Source organism: Stomoxys calcitrans, chromosome 2, assembly GCF_963082655.1.
Source record: "Stomoxys calcitrans chromosome 2, idStoCalc2.1, whole genome shotgun sequence".
Classification (NCBI taxonomy): domain Eukaryota; kingdom Metazoa; phylum Arthropoda; class Insecta; order Diptera; family Muscidae; genus Stomoxys; species Stomoxys calcitrans.
Genome location: NC_081553.1, coordinates 193,843,851 through 193,864,219, shown reverse-complemented (window position 1 = coordinate 193,864,219; position 20,369 = coordinate 193,843,851). Strand labels below are relative to the sequence as shown.

Here is a 20,369-nt window from a genome sequence, read left to right as displayed (position 1 = left end):
CGGTAAACAATAAATAGCTGTATCTATTGGGACGAAAAGTCACCCATCTGCCAGTTAGGGGTAGTTATAAACAAATATTCAGAAAACCAAATTCGTTTAGCCAGAAGAATATCCATACGATTAATTGTAACCGAAGAATGAGAAAACGGCCATACATCACCTTTTGAAAGTGCCGTAATGTTGTAGTATGCAGCGTTATGAGATTGTTTGTAAGACAGACAATGTATGCAAACCTTTAAACCGTTTCAAAGGACAATGAAACGTAAAAAAAATTTAGATTAAAGACATAAACAAATGATGTGATGTGAAAATACCTTAAGCCATTTACGAATTACCTTTGTTCTGCAGTAGAAAATGGTAAACCAAAACGACTTATTTAGCGCAAAAACAGACAAAAAACAAGATCTGAAAAAAATGGCGACTCCAATAAAACGGATAAACATATGGCGAAAAAAACTATGTATGTGATTATTCAATAGAAACATAAAATTTTACATTTTCAAACAATTCATTACTCATGTTTATATAACGCTGCTAAAAACAAGCTATATTTATCGATAATTCTATAATCGATAAAATAGCTTTACGTCCTTCAATGTGAACAGCCCATTAAAAGATACCGTTAGCGGACATTTAACAACCCTGCTCAATTCCTTTCAACTAACATTACAATATAAATAACAACAACATAAACAACAAATTTAGAACAACACTTAAACAAACATAAAAAATACATATATGCATGTACATGTAGTGAACAAAAACAAAACATGAAAATAAAACAAAAAATTTAGTTTTTTTAATATTCTGTGTGTTTTTCCATCAATAAATTGAATAAACAAAATAAAAATTTCTTAACAGGTTTTAAAGAACATTCATCTACTATGTATGTATATAAGTAAAAAAAAGATTGCAACAATATTATTGTATAATTATTAATAAACATAGATTTAAAAAATAAACTTAGAAATTTGAGATACAAAAGAAAAGAGTTAAAAACAAAGGCAAAATTTGTTGTAACATTGTTGTATTATCATAATTGTATAATAATAATATTATGATTGTTGTTGTTGGACCGATTATTCGCCACTATAATTGTCACTGCTTGAATTTTGATCATGATCATTATCATCTGCATATGACTGCTCATCAATCTGTGCATTTAGGGGGGGATAGCCTCTGATGGGGGAGGAGGGAGAAGGTGATGAGAAAAGTTGTTTTGATGTTAGTCGTGGTGAATTTGATGAGGTTGTGGTGAAATTAGTGTTGCTTATAGTAGATATAGCATAAGGCATAGCAGTTATCTCAGAGACAATGTCATTATTTTTAGCACGTTTTGGACTGATGATATGATCTTGTCCTGCCATTATTGTTGTTGTACGGCTAGTCTGAGAATTCGGGGAAGTGGGGGTGGAGGATAGGGTGCTAGATGTTACATTATGTGAGTTATAATTAATGGGTTCGTTTATGTCGTGATAGTGATTGGATGAGTGATGGTAGTTATGGTTGTGGTGGTGGTGCATATTATTGTTTTGGTGTATTTGAAAGCTTTGAGTGGAATTATTAGAAATGTCAAGCTTACCATCATCTGCGGCACGACCTCCCACAACAGAATTTGTGTTTGTCAGAGCTGCTGCAGCAGAGGTATTGCTTGCCGAATTATGTGATAAATGTTGTTGTTGTTGTTGATGATGTTGCTGATGACTGTTGTTGTTGTGAATATTGCTGTTGTTCATAGTGTTGGAGGAGGAAGAATGATGCTGTTGTTGCTGTTGGCTGTGATGATTTTGATGTTGGTGGTGGTGGTTATTATTATTAAGGTGGTGTTGTTGTTGTTGCTGCTGTTGATAATGGCCATGCTGTTGTTGTTGTTTATGATGGTGATGATGATGGCTATTATTAACAGCAGTTCTATTACTGGCCGATGATGATGACGACGCCATAGGCTTAGTTGCTGCTGCTGAATTCTGCTGCAAAGAACGCTGTACATCATCACCGCCCATAATTGAATTGATTTCGGGACTCATGAGTAAAGGTTCCATGTTCAATTTATTATTACCACGTCTATGTGCTGAAGACGATGATGACGAAGACGAGGGCGAATGCGAATGCGGTGGATAACCACTAGCATTATGGTGTCCATGTGCATTGCTTGGCAATCCTCCATTTGTATTTGCATAAGGATTGCCCAAGGATGTTGAAGACGCTGCTTGGCCAGGATGATGGTGATGATGGCTAGCATGATGTTGTGTTTGTTGATGATGCTGCGACTGCTGCTGATGGTGAAGAGGATGATTATTATTTCCTCCACCAGAACTTGTGTGCGCCATTGGGTTCTGTTCATGCGAATAGTGGGGTATCTTTGCCGCCCTTGGATGATGATTGGTCATAGGTGAGGTTCTTTTCACACCAACTGCAAAGAAATATAAGTAATTGTTCAAACTTTATGATCTCAGACAAATCTCTGCCAACAATTAGAACTTACGTTCCACCTTCATGGGAGATCCATTGTGATGGTGGCTATTGTGATTGGAAGATGTTGGTTGCTGCTGCTGTTGTTGGCCATACGAGTTGGTACCATAATGTTCTGCATGTCGATTATGTTGTTGTTGTTGGCCGGAATTTATATTGTGGTCGTTGTTGTGTCCACTACTGCTGGTATTGGAGGCATTACCACTATTTGAGGTAGAGGCAGCCGCAGCTCTTTTTTGTCGTTCCTCATGTTCTTCGCGAAATTTGCCATCAAGGAAGCGGCCATGTGAAGCCATCAAGGAAGCGGCCAAGCCTAATGGTGGTAGACAAAGCATTGAAATTGCTGAATTATTAAACTGTAGGAAAGGTCATAGAAAAGCATTTGGGAAGATGATCTAAATGAGCTCACTACAACTCTAATGGTCGTCGAAATGGGACTTACACAGGAACCGCCCCAGAAAGGAATTTCCAAATAATCGGTGTTTTATGTACAGCTTAACAAAAAATAAAGATCGAAACCAGACAGACTGGAGACAACCATTCTACCACCAAAGTGGCAAAGGGCGTAAGAACTTACCTTCAAGCGGAGGATTGGTGCCGTTTAAACGATTATTCCTACTCGAATGTTTATCCTTGCTGGATTTGTGTGAATGAGTTGAGCTAGACGTATGATGATGATGGTGTGGCATTTGTTGCTGCTGTGGGTGGTGCTGTTCTTCTTGAAAATATGCCTCTATACAAGGTTTCATTTCAGCCCTTGGCAAGGCAACCGGCTGGTAGTCTCTGTTAGTCGATGAGGATGCAGAATTTCCACTGTTCGACGAAACCTTGCCAGAGCTCGAGGGCAAATGTGGATAGGCGGCAGATGTGTTCATATTGGTGGCATCCCTTTCACGATTATTATAGTGCCGCGAAGCTGAAGAAGAAGACGTCGATCCCGACGAAGTGCCCGGGCCATGATGTGCCGCTGAGGGCGGTGAAGGCCCCGCAGGTCCACCATTCGATCCAACCATAGACTTATGCTGATATGCAACATTTGCTAAGGTGGCTAGATTGTGGGCATATGCGGATTTTGTTTCAGAAGCTGTCGTTGCTCTTGATGATATCTCGGCATAGCCGCCAGCGGATGCGGCCAACTGCTGTGGCTCATCCACTACTTTAACATGAACACGTTCTGGTCGTTGGGCACTATTGTTGATTATCATTCGTTCTCGTTCACGCTCTCGCTCACGTTCCCTTTCCCTCTCTCTCTCCCTCTCATTGGAGCGATCTCTTTCACGTTGTTGTTCGCTGCCAGTGGCATAAATGCTGCGATCTAGCAGATAGGGATTACGTTCCCCTGAAGCAGTTCCCACCGTCGACATATTAACCGCTGCATTTATTATGGACTGATGGGTTATTTCCAATGTTCGCTCGATTTCTCCATTAACCAAATCGCCAATAGTTTTTGAGGCCATGGCAGGCATGGAATTGCCACTGCCACCATTGCCTTGTACCGGCGGTACATGCAGATTAAGTTTCTCCTGTGACAGATGACGCCTCAAGGCCATTTTTGCCGGCGACACTTGTGTGTAATCGGGTTGGGACGAATTCGAACTTGGTCGGCTTGGTGGTTGCTGCTGTTGTGCTTGTCCTCCATGATGTTGAGCTGCCATGGCGGCCGATTCTCTGCTATTACTTCGCTCCATGGACATAAGTCGATCACGCGTTGGTGGGTAATAGGGTAAAGCTGAATCGGAATTGGCCGAACTTGAGCGCACTGGTTCGTCGATTTGCAGCATTTCACGACTGTTCGAGCGTTGTTGATGGCCCAAATGATGATGATTTTCCAAGGGAGGTTGCTTAAATTCCAATGGCAGATGTTGTTGGCTATTCGAATTTAACAGCATCTGTTGTTGCTGTTGGTGAAGATGCTGCTGCTGTTGCTGGTGTTGTTGTTGTTGGGCTAAGAATTGTTCGTAGCTAGCAGCACTAACAGAACTGCGTCTTCTAAGCATATTATGCTCCGAAGTAATTGAAGGATGTCCATAGGTATGGTTGTTGAGATGTGACCCGGCTGCTGCAGCCGCTGCTGCTTGATGATTTAAAGGCCCATGATGTGGATGATACTTGGAGGTGGAAGAAGAACCCCCTTTTGACGATGCTGCAGAATTGACTACTGCGGAAGACGTTGAATTATTGATGGGTTGCAACATGGCCTTAGACGAGGGCGTTGGCGGTCCATATTTACTTTGCGACGGTGGTGGCGGCAAAGCTGTATTTATGGGCGATATTGTGGTTGTAGCATTTAAATGGGTCATACCATGGGTGGCCACATTGATGATATTGGTCAGTGAACTGTGGGCATTGCTCGCTGAGGAGGAGGACGAGGCTACAGTGCCCCCATGTTTACTACGCTTTGGAGCGGGCGATTGCTGGGTGGCGGGAGAGACTTCCACATGTACTTGATTCACTTGCTGAGCCTTGCGCTGCTCTTGGTCTTCATTGAGGGCAGATGTTATTATGCTCTTGAGTCTATCTTCAAAATTGGCCACTTTGGGAGACTCCTGAATGCTAACCACTGGGGCAGATGCGGCATTAGTGGCGCTATGGCTCTTACGCATGCCAGGCAATTCACACTTTGGCAAAGTGCTGCTGCTGGCCATTGAGGGACCATTCATTTGGCGCATTGTGTTATTCAGGTTGTTGTTGTTGTTGCTGTTGGCTACTGAAGTAAGCCCAGCATTGAGGGGATGTTCCCCTCTATGTTTCGGTGCCGGCATTAATGCGGATGCATCTGGCGGAGCTTGCGAGAATTGCCCAGAAAATGGTATGCCTGGCAAATGCTCATTGCTCGCAGAACGTTGGTGTTTGCTGCGATATGGTTTATCCTCAGGGTGATGATGTGGAGGTGGTTGCGAGTGTGAGGCATGCTGATTATGGTGGTGATGCTGCTGCTGCTGATGTAGGTGATGGTGCTGCAGCTGCTGCGGATGTTGTTGGTGCGCTTGCTGCTGTTGCTGATAATGATGGTTGTTCAAAGCCAAGGGCTGCTGTTGATGTTGTTTCGCATTTGCCATGGCCAGCTTGCTGGCTTCAATTTTTCTGCCCGTCTCCAGTATTTTCTGCGCCAGCACTTCTGGATTACTTTCCTCGATTTTGCCAACATCAGGCACATCCGGCCATTCCTGGGAACGAGAACGATGATCCCGTGCTCGTCTTGATGATTTTCCAGTGGTTTTCGTCACTGTTATCGATGGTTGCATTGCTGAACTGTTTGGCACTAAAGAGGAGACAGGTGCAGCGGATGCGCTGGAGGAAGAAGAGTTCAACGAGTTGGTATTCGACACATGATTAATAGATATCGTATTGACATGATTGTGGGTGGTAAGTTGGAGTGGTTGATTCAATGGGGAACTCATGCTGCTATTTGAACTAGTGGCGGGGTTGGTCATTATGATATTTGTGCCTTGGGCCAACAGGGTTGCGGTAGCTCTTCTCTCTTCGGCAGCCTTTTCCAAGCTCTTGGCTTCCTTTTCTATGCAGGACACTTGGGCCACCAATTTCTTTCTTTGCGCCAAGGTATTGGCAATTTCTTTCAGTACGAGCTCATGGGCAGCTGCTTCAGAAAGTTCGCCACCCGGTAAGTCATGTAACTTTGTCTTGCCATTGGCCCCATACAGACATTGATATTCGGGCAGATGTTGTAATTGTTTCTTTAATAAACGCCTTTGTTCCATTTCATAGGCGGTAACCTGACTTTGAATCTTCTTCGCGACACCCTGCAGTTCCTTGTGGCGTCCAACGATTTCCTTGGCCTTAGCTATCAGATCATTGGGCGAAGATACATTGATGCCCAATTCATTCATGCGCACTTTCAGCAAAGCCACACTATCATCTATCAACACCTTTATCTGTTTGTCCAATTGGGAGGCACGATTCTTGATACGCTGTTTGCGTTCCTGCTCCATTTGTATTTGCTTCTTGATATTGGGCACAAAAGCTTTCGATTTCATTTGTTCGATCATGGCCATGTACTGGGAGCGGAAGACATCTAGCAAAATTTGCAAAGCATAGGGGGTATCCTGAGGCGATGTGGGTATATCGAGTTCCCGATGGGCCATATTTTGGGTCAACAATGAGGTCAATTGTTGATCCACACAACCTGGTGCAGGTGGTAATTTCTTGCTCATTGCCTCCACAGAGGTGGAGAGCAAAGTTTGTTTGTGCAATACTTCCAGACCGGCAATGTTGGCACAACGTCTGCCACGAACAGCGCCCTTTTTCAGACGGCCCTTGCGACCGCCAGAAGTAGTTGCACTTTTAGCTCCACCAGTGGTATTACCACTACCGCCATCCTCCTTGGAGGAATTATCTTTGGAGGCTGCAGCGGCTGCTTCGGCACGCTCCTTGGCCGCAGCCTCCCTTTGGGCGGCAGCAGCAGCACTTTTGCTAGCAATGGCCGCTTTGCGAGTTAATTTCTTGCGTTTCTTTTGTGTTGTGGTACGAACAGTGCGGGTGGATGATGCGGTTGTTGTTGTTGCTATAGAATTATTATTTTCCTCTTCGTCGGATTGCGAGCTCTTGCCCTTGGAGCTGGCCCAATCGGACCAATTCTTCCGGGTAATGGGACCTCCGCTGCCATTACTATTGCCACCGTTTGTTGTTAACGCATCACCATCACTTTCGGTAGAGGTCTCCATTTCGTTGGAGCGTTGCTGCTGCTGTTGTTGTTGCTGCTGTTGTTGTTGCCTAGTCTTAGTGACAGTAGAGGTGCTGTTGGTGCTGGCCGTCGCCATTGTGGCTGTAGCGCCTGTGATGCCATTGGCGGCATTAGCCGCTGGTGAACTTGTGCGAGCTGTCAATGATGAATTTTGAGAATTACCCAAAGCCTGGTTGTTAGCTTCACGCTTGGCACGATCCCTAGTGGTACGCGTCGATCCACCTAAAATCCAAATAAAAGGGAACAAATTGGAAAAGGCTAATTAGTTGGTTTCTTGGTCTTGATTTCATGTCACTTAATGGAATGTAAAGAATTCTTATTTTTATTACGTTAGAGATGCAAAAAACATCCAAAAAAGAGGTCTACATATGTTAAGACCTCTTCGAGAAACATTAGATTTCTTCGCTAAAGGTTAAAGCTGATTTATTTGGACCAAAAATTATGACATGAACATGTACGAATGAAAGTTAGATCTATTTGAAAAAAATGAATGCATAAGAGCACAAACATAACTACGTCGGCTTTAAATATAACCGACTTTAAAGTTGAAAGTTAATTCCATTTTTCCAGTTATAAGAGCTATAAAAGGTTTCCTCCATCCTGCAAATGGTGATCATCGACTGCCTTTTCAAACTATCCGAAGAGATATTTGAGATATATTGCCATGCCTCACGAAGTGAGCCATCAATGAGTTAATCCATGAAGTGAAAAGTTGCCTGGGATAAGTGTCGCAATTATCAATAGTACCCTTTCCATAAAGAAAGGGTAGTTTTAATACCCTTTCCATAAAGAAAGGGTAGTTAAATTACCCTTTCTATAGGAAGAGGGTAGTAAAAGTACCCTTTCTATAGGGAGAGGGTAGTTTTAGTACCCTTTCCAAAGGGAAAGGGTAGTTTTAGTAACCTTTCCAAAGGGAAAGGGTAGTTTTAGTACCCTTTCTATAAGGAAAGGGTAGTTTTAGTACCCTTCCAATAGGGAAAGGGTAGGTTTGGTACCCTTTCCATAGGGAAAGCGCAGTTTTAGACCCTTTCCGTAGGGAAAGGGTAGTTCTTGTACCCTTTCCATAGAGAAAAGGTAGTTTTAGTACTCTTTCTATAAGGAAAGGATAGTTTTAGTACCTTTCCAATAGGGAAAGGGTAGTTAAAGTACCCTTTCCATAGGGAGAGGGTAGTTTTAGTATCCTTTCAATAGGGAAAGGGTAGTTTTAGTATCCTTTCAATAGGGAAAAGATAGTTTCAGTACCCTTTTAATAGGAAAAGAGTAGTTGTGGTCCATAGGGAAAGGGTACAAAAACAAAAACTACCATTTCCCTATAGAAAGGGTAGTTTTAGAACCCTTTCCATAGGGAAAGTGTAGTATTAGTATCCTTTCCATAGGGAAAGCGTAGTTTTAGTACCCTTTCCATAGCGAAAGGGTAGTTTGTAGTATTCTTTCTATAAGGAAAGGGTAGCTTAAGTACCCTTCCCATAGGGAAAGGGTAGTTAAAGTACCCTTCCATAGGGAGAGGGTAGTTTTAGTACCCTTTTCATAGGGAAAGAGTAGTTTTAGTACCTTTTCCATAGGTAAAGAGTAGTTTTAGTACCCTTTCCATAGCGAAATGTAGTTTTAGTTCCCTTTCCATAGGAAATGGGTGGTTTAAGTACCCTTTCCATAAAGAAAGGGTAGTTTTAGTACCCTTTTTCTATGGAACGGGTAGTTTTAGTACACTTTCTCTATAAAAAGGGTAGTTTTAGTATCCTTTCAATATAAAAAAGGGAAGTTTTAGTAGATCCTTTCCGTAGGGAAAGCGTAGCTTTGTACCCTTTCCACAGGGAAAATGTAGTTTTAGTTCCCTTTCCATGGGGAAAGGGTACTAAAATTACCACTTCCCATTGGGAACGGGTAATAAACCTAGTAAACTTTCGATAGGGAGAGGATAAGTTTCGTACCCTTTTCATGGGGAAAGTGTAGTTTTAGTACCCTTTCCCTATGGAAAGGGTAGATTTAGTACCCTTTCCCTATGGAGAGCGTATTGTTAGTACCCTTTCCCCATAAAAAGGATAGTTTTAGTACCCTTTCCCTATAAAAAGGGTTTGTTTAGTACCCTTTCCCAATGTAAAGGGTAGTTGTAGTACCCTTTCAATATGGAAAGTGTAGTTTTAGTACCCTTTCCCTATGCAAAGTATAGTTTTAGTATACTTTTCAAATGGAAAGGGTAGTTTTAGTACCCTTCCCATAGGGAAAGGGTAGTTAAAGAACCCTTTCCATAGGCAGAGGGTAGTTTTAGCATAGGGAAAGGGATGTTTTAGTACCCTCTCCATACGGAAAGTGTAGTTTTAGTACCCTCTCCATACGGAAAGGGTAGTTTTAGAACACTTTCGAAAAGGGATAAGGGTAGTTTTAGTACCCTTTCCATTGGGAACTAAAGGTACCCCTTGCATCGAAACTTTGGGTAGACCCCAAAGGAATCTGGACACTCAGCCAACCTTCGACGAATGCTTATAAACTAACAACAGCATTTGAATTTGAAAATATACATTTTAAACAACCTCTGGATACACTATTTGAATTTTTATCAATGTCTCTACATTGATGACGCTATACAAGTTTGCTTTAAATTTATGTCCCAGAGTTTTGATAGAGTGTATCATAAGTAAGTCCTAGCTATCCATGTATTTTCTTCAAATAAAACTTACTTTCTTCATAAAAATGTCATGTAAACTTTTAATTGCAGCTCCAAATAACTGAAAGATGTTTTCCTTTAATAAACTTCCTACAAAAAATTCTTTTTTGACCATTAGTATATCAAAATGGCTATAGTTCAACATTTTGAAGTGACACACACACTCTCACACATAAATGCATAATAAAATCGATTTAAAAGTATGTAATTATTTTCGAATAATATATTGAAAGTTGAGAATTATTTTGGGAATACATTTGGAATTCCAGTGTTAATTTTTTTGGGGTAGGGAGTTTTAATTTCGAAAAAACATTGAAAATCGATACAAGCTATTCAATTTTTCGATATGAAAACAATTGCAGGTTCGAAAATGTGAAAAGCATAGAGAAATGAAAAATTCGTGTGGTGATGGAAAGAAAAAAATCCAATGTGAGAAAATGAAGAATACAAATGAAGTTGGGATACGAGTCGATTTAATGCTCGTGTTCACTCTGGTACTGTGTGAGTTTGTTGTTACGGCGAGATTAGGACTTCAAGCGTCGATAGCTGCATAATTTTCTTATCTTTGACGATATAGTAGAGTTAACTTGGTGACCCACAACACATCGTCACACATGCTGTGTTACGAACGAATTTTTATTGTCTTTAAGGAATGTTTGAGAGTTTTGCACAAAAATTACGTATCCAGGGGTCATCACACGATGGCCACAACTTACCCACATGATCGTTTTCAGCACCTTTTTGAGTTTTAAGACGTTGAAAATAACGTTCTAATATAGTACGATCGATAACATGAAGATAATATGAAACCGGTTTACACGTCCATGATACAGAACCCTTTAGGGGAGGTATTTCGCTAACATGCATTATGGTGCCTATGTCACTTAAATTTCTGGAAAAACAAAGAAAAATGAGTTTTACATCTTATTTTATTATCATAACGCATTTATCACTTCTCACCTGTCAGTTATGCGAAAATTCAAAGGGCAAAAAGATTTTGATGACACCACACGGGCACCATCTCTTAAATCGGCGAAACGTTCCTTCAGCTGATGGTCCACATTCGGTCCGAATGCAAAATTATTGACAAACACCAATGATGAGCTGGTTATTTTCTCTCGATGCTCATCGACCAAGAAATCCCCCTTTATCAGTTTGTATTCGCAGAAACGTTTGCCAAACCATGCCATAAATTGGCGAAAAAACACATCCATACGTTCGGCGTAACGTGCCGGTGTGTCGGCCTTCTCAATGCCAATGCATGTCTTGAGGGGAAACGAGCCGGCCATTTGTAAGACAACTTGTCCCACGCCCGAACCCAAGTCAATGAACGTATCATCGTTGGTGACATTGACATGTTTGATCATCTGCAGCACCAATTCGTAGGAGGTCTCGCCATATACCTCCGGCGAAAAGGGTTCATAATTGTTCAATTTATCGGGATCGAGTACGGCAAAATTATAGACTAATTGTAAAATATGTCTTAGAAGACTGGGATGAGCGAATTTATTAAGACGCTCTGCGGGCAGTGAGGTTCCTTTTTCCTGTAAAATAAAGGAAAATTATTAAAAAAAAAGAAACCAATTTGCTAGAACAGTTGGTAGTATAAATGATGAAAGTATATAAACAAAACATGGAACGAAAAGAAAATATGTGGAGGAGTTTTTAATAACCTGATAGGTGCAAACCCAAGTGGGTGATAGGTGCAGTGAGTGAAGATACTGTCATATATCATTTAAAGCATAGATGGACCGCAACACACATTCGCACATGAAATTCTATGTCCGGGTCTATCCAATAGTAGCAACCGTACAGTGTAAACAACTTCGTATGGCTTCGTTCGGTTGACGCATTGCTGTCATTCTCCCAAGCTAATTCACTTAATAACCCATTACCAAAGGTCGTATTAGGCCACGAGTCGTCGATATCCTGTAAACGCGATCCCATTGCTGTAGTTATTTGTACTTTATTACTTATGCAGTCATCGACATCAACGGTGCATGCGGTTAAATCCCATCAGACCAATGTTAGGCTAGAGGGCATGCGACTAGCAAAATCGCTTGCTAGATTCTTCATCGCAAAGGTGCAGAAACCATAAAGTTAGATAAAAGGTAAACAACGTAAAATGCAAAAATGTAGAGAAACAGGGGGACCAGGGAGAAACTCTCATCGGTGAGAGCATCATCAATCAATTCAGGTTATCCGGAAACGGAAAGAGGTATTCACCCATTTTCCTGAGTCTTCCTCTTGCAAATGCGGGGTAGTGGCACAAAAGATGCTTGACCATCTCCAACTCCTACTCTTACATCATAAACTCTGCAGAAGTCCGCCTCTTAGTATCTACGGCGACGTCAAAGACCTGACGTTCTAATTACCAGTCAGAGTACATGTTTCCTCAGCCTTCAGGATAAATGCCGTCGGGTTCCGTGAAACACTCGGCCGCAGGTCGTAAATATCCCCTCAACCTAAAACGTAGTCTACGCTTCATTTGCACGGTCATCGTATATTCATAATTTCACTGACACCGTATGTTCATAATTTCACTGACACCGTAAATTATGAATATGCAAAAACATGTCAATAAAATTGGACCCGGTAAGGACTTAAGGGGTCTTGAGAATTTTCAACCCAGGAAACATAGGCAATATAAGTACCAGCTATTAACTGGATGAAGTAGAGAGTTCAGTTCGTAGTGTTTACGTTCAGTTCGTAGTGTGCTCGAGGGAAGACGAATAGCAATGCAACTGCCCACAATATATAAAGCGCGTGAAGCTATGTGCCACGTGATGGCCAATTCTGATTGAAGGCAGATTGGTAAAAGTGGTGATTAAAATAAATTGCCCAAACATCCTTATAACACTCCTTATATTTCACTTGGGGCACCGTTTAAATTTGGTTTTGGAGGACCATGAACAATCGAAATACATTCATATTAGACTATGTGCTGCGATTTGTGTCGAGGTTTTCTCTCTGGTCAAGAATCACTTTCAGGAAGTTGGCATTCGAAGAAAGCGATAGCTCCATCCAATGCAGGACATGTCTCGAATCTTTTGCCTCCTTGCGTAAGCTTTAGTACCAGCTCAGTCTTTCTGGGGTCCGTTGGCCTGAACGAAGTCCGTAGAAGGAGGAAGGAATCGGCCATCCAACGACTTTCACCCTCTCCCTGTCGAAAATACCTGAGAATCCTTTTGAAAAACAGAAACCATAAAAGGGAGGATAAACTCCATCCTCCTAATCAAGACCTCTGTCAATGATGCGTGGATTATCCGAACTTTTAGCAGCGTATAAACCTAATTCAGATCAAGAGCTCAAAGCTCCAGTCTACCTGGTGCTCATAGTTATCCCGTGCCGAAATTGAGAGACATCATGAAGTGGACTTTCAACCGGACCACCTTGGGGTAAGCATGCTGTTGTTGTACCCTCATTTTTATGTGGTGGTGGCGATCCTCGTCAAGCTCCTGTAGGTGAGCAAGCTCGTTCCGGTCCAAGGACCGATCGCCGCGGGTACAGGTTGGCCATTGGTTATTTAAAGGCGCCAATAACTCGCCTTGTCATATCGCGCATCGTTGGCACTCAGTTTTTGTGCAAGAGTTGGTGCCACCCAACCTCTCACTGAGACTCTCCTCTCGATACCGCGTATTGTCTGCGACTACCGTTACAGCTACTCTGAATGGAGCATTCCACTATCCGCAACCTGTGGACGCGACTTGTAGCTCGCAGCTAAGCTTCTCGTGACAGCATTGAACACCACACAGATCGGACCTCAATGCTCCAGCTTGTATGGTACTCACAGCTATCCCGTGCTGGAGTGTAAGCATGCTGATAGCCCAGTGCCAGTAAAAGGTCGAAACGGTCCTTAATACACATGTCAAGTAGTCTCTCTAGGGCTTTTAAGACCAAAGATGGGAGACTAATGTGTAGGGAGCGGCTTGTTTTCCGCGCTTACGGCGTGAAAAACACCCCAACATGTCGCAGCTTCTAAAATTCTCTCAAGGAGGCGGTCCTGCTCTTTGTAACACAGCAGGTAGTACGCCTTCCCAGCGACGTGTAGGGTTCAATTGAATTTCCCGTTCAGCCTAATTTCCATTCCTTTATAAGCCTCGGCTCTATTTTGTATCAGAGAGACATCAATCCTATCCGAGTATATCGACCCTCAGGTTACGTTGGGGCACCAATGGAAGTCCGTCTCAAGTCTATAGCTTGAGCGTATCAGAGCTGAATTCTGTTCAGGTTAATCTTTCAGAATGTTCTCAAGTGCCCTTGATTCCTTTGAGAGCTCCCTGCGAACATAATACACTCACTAACTTCCTCTATCAACTCTCAAAATCAGGCCCTTGAAGCCCTTTTCACGTCTTCACCTTCTTCTTGCACTTTTTTAGAGATTAACTGTGCAGGTCCCTGTACATTCTATCCAGATGCATGCTTCAGATTGTTCTCAATGGCTCTTGGATCCATAGAGAGCAACCTGCAAAACCTGTTAGATTCAATAATTTTCCCTATCGACTTTTAAAATCAGACTCATGACTTCTTCAGCTTGCTCTTGCAGTTATTTAGAGATTCCCAGTATAGGTACCAAAGGGTAATCATGCGAAAGATTAGAAAAACATATTTCTGGGACGCTTAGAGAGCACCTTGCACAATTCATTCTTCTCCTCTATCAAGTAGCAAAATGAGACTCTTGGACGACTTCACCTCGCTCTTCCACATATTTAAGATTTTCCTACACAGATCCTAAGGGATAACTCGAAACAGGAGCGATGGGTTGCCAGACGAGCCAGTTAATAAAACAAAAAATTAAATGATAAATTTATTTTTTGGAATATAAAGGTGAAATATTTAAAATGAAAATACTTACCAATGCAACAATACTGTCAACAGCTTTATTGAAACGATCGACAAGATTTGTCATAGTCTTATAACAGGCAGTGTCTATATGATTAAGATTAATCTCCTCGAAGGCCGACGAGATGCTGGGCAGTTCATCGCATACAAATTTAATTGTATCAATAATATCGATGCCATTGTCGTGACGATCTTGGCCGGTGCCGACTTGCAGGGGCCATGAGAATGTTATGACCTCGGATGAACCAGCTGGCGAACGCAACACCAAGTCTTTGACTTGAGGTGTTGCCATATCTCTTTAATGGAAAACCGAATGAACAACAGATTGGCCAATTCAACAGCAATTTAAAGACAATATGAAGATGGCGTTGCTTTCAATCACTCAATGAAAATGGGAGAAGGTTCCAAATAAACAGCGAACGAGTTTAGAGGGTGGCAAGTTTGTAGCAAAACAAACGATGACCCAAGAATAGATGCTTTAATATTTAGTGTCTGGAATTTTGTGGGTTTTTTGTTGTTGCTTTCCAAATGTTTTTGATGTTGTTTAAATAAAAGCGTTACAAATTTTAAGCCCAGTATTTTCGGTGGGTATTTTTATATTTTTTTTGTTTGTTTTTTATTTTTAAATATTCGAATTGTTGTCCTTATTCTCTGGTTCTGGTTGTTGTTGTTTTTGTTAATTTGTTTGGTTGGTAAAGGCAGTTTTTTGTTACGTTTTGTTATTGGTTGTTGTTGTTTAAAATATACAATGGTTTATGTTTAATCCAAAATAAAATGATTTTTCTCTCTCCTTTTGTTGTTTTTGTATGATTAGCAAAATAAATTATCGAAATATGTAACACAATTTGTATGTATATGAATGCATATGTATATATATATGTGTATGCATATATATATTAAAATTAAGTTAAAACAAAATAAAATAGATTGATTCAATCGGTTTTACGTAATGATGAATGATGGCAGGAAGGAGTTTAGGTTTTGGTTATCTCTGGATTTCTCTAATGTCTTCCGTATTAACAAGCGTTGTGAGAATTATTATTGCTATTTTTATTATTGTTATTATAATTATTATTATTAAATAGTTTTGCGTTTTTTATGTATTTCTCCCGATTTCTGGTTGTTGCTCTGTTATTTTTGTTCCACACGATATTTACACGCACGATTTTTGTTGAGCCGTAGTAGAGCTGAGTTCATACCATCATACGCTACCACTAAAATAGAAGAAGCGTTGATGCTGGCAGCGAACAAGTAGTTGTTGACGTCGTTGTTGATGACGACAACATTTACAACTTTTCTTTTAATTAATATAACGAAATATAACAACAACTGATGATAATTGCGTAATTTTGCTCTGCTTCTATGTTGTTGTGCATTAAGAAAGCGATACATTTTCGCACAAATTCATCATTTTAATCAGCGATAAACTATTCGTAGATTCCTTGTTAACAGCCGTATGCATTGCGTTTTTGTTTGGTCCGAAAAAATATATACTTTTTATGTTAAACGCGCGTTTAAATTACTCATTTGCTTTTGGTCTGCGAAAATTTGTATATACATCAGACAGAGATTTTTTTGTTCAAAATATATATATTTCCGTTATATCTGAGTGTATTTTTTCAACGTGTATACAATCTTTTTCTATTCCCGCATATTTATGTATAAGAAGAGCACAAAAAGAGTCTGAAAAAAGAAATAGAAAATGGGAGAAAAATGTCAAAAATAAATTGATTTTTTGCAAATAATATAATAAGTAAACAAAAAACAAACTGAAGTTTAAATATGAGTGAGATGTATAAAATTAAATAAATCGTAATTATATGAAAAAACAAATATTTTGAAATTGTTATATTTGAGAAAAACATTAAAAATAAAGCTTGTATCAATATTTGTAAGTGGCATACTTTGAGGACTTTTTGTATTCAAAAGTTTAGTTTGGGGACATTTTAAAGAAATGTCCCCAAAATGTTAGCAAATATCATATAGTTTGAGCATATATTTTTTGTCAAATGATGACTCTTTTCGGATTTCTCCAGCCATTTGTTCACTAAAATACCATTTTTATGTATTGCCCTGTTTTCTATTAAAACTGATGGGATTTTTGTGCTTTTTTATTGTTGCCAAAATTTCAAAGAGCTGGCAAAAACTTTAAGAAAATCATTAAAAATAAAGTTTGTATCAATATTTGTAAGTGGCATACTTTGAGGACATTTTGTATTCAAATGTTTAGTTTGGGTACATTTATAAGAAATGTCCACAAAATGTTAGCAAATATCATATAGTTTGAGCATATATTTTTTGTATAATGATGACTCTTTTCGGATTTCTCCAGCCATTTTTTCACTAATTTTTTTTATGCATTGCCTTGTTTTCTGTTAAAACTAATGGGATTTTTGTGGTTTTTTATTGTTGCCAAAATTTTAAAGAATTGGCAGAAACCTTGAGAAAATCATTAAAAATAAAGCTTGTATCAATATTTGTAAGTGGCATACTTTGACGACTTTTTGTATTCAAATGTTTAGTTTGGGGACATTTATAAGAAATGTCCCCAAAATGCTAGCAAATATCGTATTTAGTTTGAGCATATACTTTTGGTAAAGTGATGACTCTTTTCGGATTTCTCCAGCTATTTTTTCACTAAAATCTCCTTTTTATGTATTGCTCTGTTTTCTATTAAAACTAATGGGACTTTTGTGTTTTTTTTTTTTTATTCAGAGAGTTGCCAAAATATCAAATAGTTGGCAGAGACCTTAATTTTTTATCTAATATAGATAAAATATAATATTCAAGATAGACGGCTGCCCCCAAATCATATACATCTCGGCTCTTTACATTTGATTTAACTTGTTAAGATCCAAACAATCCATACAGTTGGGGTGCAGGACCAGTAAGCCCCACCCCAAAAACTTAAAGATTACTCTGAAAAACAAGAGAATAACTACAAGTAAAAAGGCATTAAGTTCGGCTGGGCCGAACTTTGGGCACCCACCACCATGGGTATATATGTAAGACACCACAATATTGGTCTTTTTGGCAGCAATATCCAAGTATAGACCGATCTGAAACATATAGGACACAGCTGTCAAAAAGCCTAACATAAATCACTGTGTCAACTTTCAGCGAAATCGGATAATAGATGTGGCTTTTCACACCAAAGACCTTAAATCGGCAGATTGTTCTATACACTCAACCAAATTTGTTATTTAAAACAGCAAAATGTTTGCTAAAACAGCAGTTTTTGTCTGCTAAAAATGAAAAAGCAGACATTACTGCTGTTCAGCAAACATAGGGCTGCTATATTAGCAAACATTTCTTACCGGTCTTTCAACTAACAAAATCTGCTGCTTTGTGTAAACAAGTCTGCTGTAAAAAAAGTTTGTATGACTTTTAACAACTTTTACTAAATATGGGTAATAACCTGATACGGCTGACATTTAAACCGATCTTGAGTCTTGACTTCTTGAGCTTCTAGAGGGCGCAATTCTTATCAGATTTATCCGAAATTTTGCGTGAAGTGTTTTGTTTTGACTTCCAACAACAGTGTCTAAATGGTCTAAATCTGTCCATATCCTGATATAGCCACCTTATTAACCGATCTCCCGATTAGACTTCTTGGGCTTCTAGAGGGCACAATTCTTATCCAACATGGTTGAAATTTTACATATGTCGTTTTGGTATGACTTCCAACAACTGTTCCAAGTATGGTTTAAATCGGTATATAACCTGATATAGCTGCCATATAAACCGATCTCACAGTTTGACTTTTTGAGCCTCTGGAAGGCGCAATTATTAATTTATTTGCCTGAAATTTTGGATGTGGTGTTTTTCTATGACTGGTGTTTTTCTATTTGAAAATGTCATTCAAAGCACTTGTTTCTTCTAAAATCCCCTTCATAATTAAGCAGCAGTAATTTTAAGCAAACAACAGGCTTTTCAGCACTAAACCTGATACTTTAAAAATGTATGACATGCAAACGATTAATCCATTAACCGTTCTAAATTTTTCGATTATTTGCTTATTTGAAATTTGTTAGTAGAAACAGCATAGTAATTTTTTAGTAGAAACAGCAAAAATGTTTGCTGTAACAGCAGAAAGTCTGCAGCAGTTTTTAGAAGTTCAAAAATTTTAGAATAATTTATTCAAAAGTTTAAAATTTTTAATTTAATACCAACATACAGCATTTGCTGATATGAGCAGACCAATTTTTCTGGGTGAATAATTGTAAATTTTTCGATTATTTGAAAGGTCATTAATAATCGAATAACGATTAATCGAGTATACACGCTAGTTCTACTTAATGCAGAGTTTACATGACACATCTGATGTATGGTCATTGTAATCACATCACATGTACACATAACCATCAGTCATGGCTAAAAAATCAAAGTCAATTGATTTTTTACAATAAATGGCGTCTATCTATTACCGTTTACAAAGAAACGTGTAACCATTAATTAACAGATATGTTTTTCCATATCGTTTTGTGCCAAATAAAGTTATAAAAGAAGTAAAGTATGAAAAGTTAGATAAAATTAAAAAATATAAAAGAAACAAGTTATTGTCCGATTCGGACCATAAATGAATGCTGAACATTGTAGAAGTCATTGTGTAATATTTCAGTTCATTAGGATAAGAATTGCGCCATGTAGAGGCTCAAGAAGCAAAATCGGGAGATAGGTTTATATGGGAGCTGTATCAAGCTATTGATCGATTCAGACCATATTAGACACGTATGTTGAAAGTCATAAGAGAAGCCGTTGTACAAAATACCTGCCAAATCAGATAAGAATTGCGCCCTCTAGAGGCTCAAGAAGTCAAGATCCCAGATCGGTTCATATGGCAGCTATATAAGAGTATGTACCGATTTGCGCCATACTTAGCACGGTTATTGGAAGTCGTAACAAAACACTACGTGCAAAATTTCAACCTAATCGGTTGAGCATTGCGCGCACTATTGGCTTAAGAAGTCAAGATCCAAGATCGGTTTATATGGCAGCTATACCAGATTATAAACCGATTTGAATCATTGGAAGTCATAACAAAACACCTCATGCAAAATTTCAGCCTAATCGGATGAGAATTGCGCGCTCTATTGGCTCAAAAAGTCAAGATCCAAGATCGGTTTATATGACAGCTATATCAGATTATGAACCGATTTGAATCATAGTTAGCACAGCTATACCAGATTATGAACCGATTTGAATCATTGGAAGTAATACCAAAACACTACGTGCAAAATTTCAGTGAAATCGGACGAGAATTACGCCCTCTAGAGGCTCAAGAAGTCAATACCTAAGATCAGTTTATATGGCAGCTATATCAAAACATTTACTATCCCAACTGACCCACACCATTTATTATCCCAACTGACCTACACTAGCTTTACTCCTTCCGTTACCGTTAACACCGTACTTCATTCCATCGCTAAAAACCACTATTAATATCGATGAGTTGGTGTGAAAAATAATTCAATTCAAATGATGTTGGTACAACTAACTCGATGTAAATAAGTTAATACCAATAAAGATATTCGTTTTTCATAACTATATCGAAAGCCTTAAACTCAGCAAATTACTAGTGGACCTTCACACGTAGTGGTTATATTTCTCAAAGTTTTGATAAACAAAAATTTTAACAAATTCCTTCGCTTACATGATGATTATAACCGGATTCTATTATGTTATTCAAAG

The 20,369-nt window shown here is 39.4% G+C and overlaps 1 protein-coding gene across 6 annotated transcripts in view; it reads right to left on the bottom strand.

Moving 5' to 3' along the window:
* The window catches only part of LOC106090482 (histone-lysine N-methyltransferase, H3 lysine-79 specific), a 154,576-nt gene that overhangs the window by 14,227 nt on the left and 119,980 nt on the right, over nt 1–20,369 (bottom strand). For 2 of the 6 annotated variants that reach the window (XM_013256683.2, XM_013256686.2), the window contains exons 3-8: nt 14,692–16,361; nt 10,797–11,380; nt 10,553–10,728; nt 3,050–7,396; nt 2,486–2,785; nt 2,060–2,413 (exon numbers count right to left, since the gene is read on the bottom strand). In XM_013256683.2, coding sequence (XP_013112137.2) covers nt 2,060–2,413; nt 2,486–2,785; nt 3,050–7,396; nt 10,553–10,728; nt 10,797–11,380; nt 14,692–14,970 — 6,040 coding nt within the window. In that variant the 5' untranslated portion in view covers nt 14,971–16,361. Of the gene's footprint in view, nt 1–1,079; nt 1,180–1,582; nt 2,414–2,485; nt 2,786–3,049; nt 7,397–10,552; nt 10,729–10,796; nt 11,381–14,691; nt 16,362–20,369 lie in introns of those variants that run through there. The other 4 variants (XM_013256682.2, XM_013256684.2, XM_013256685.2 and 1 more) reach the window with 3 other exon arrangements.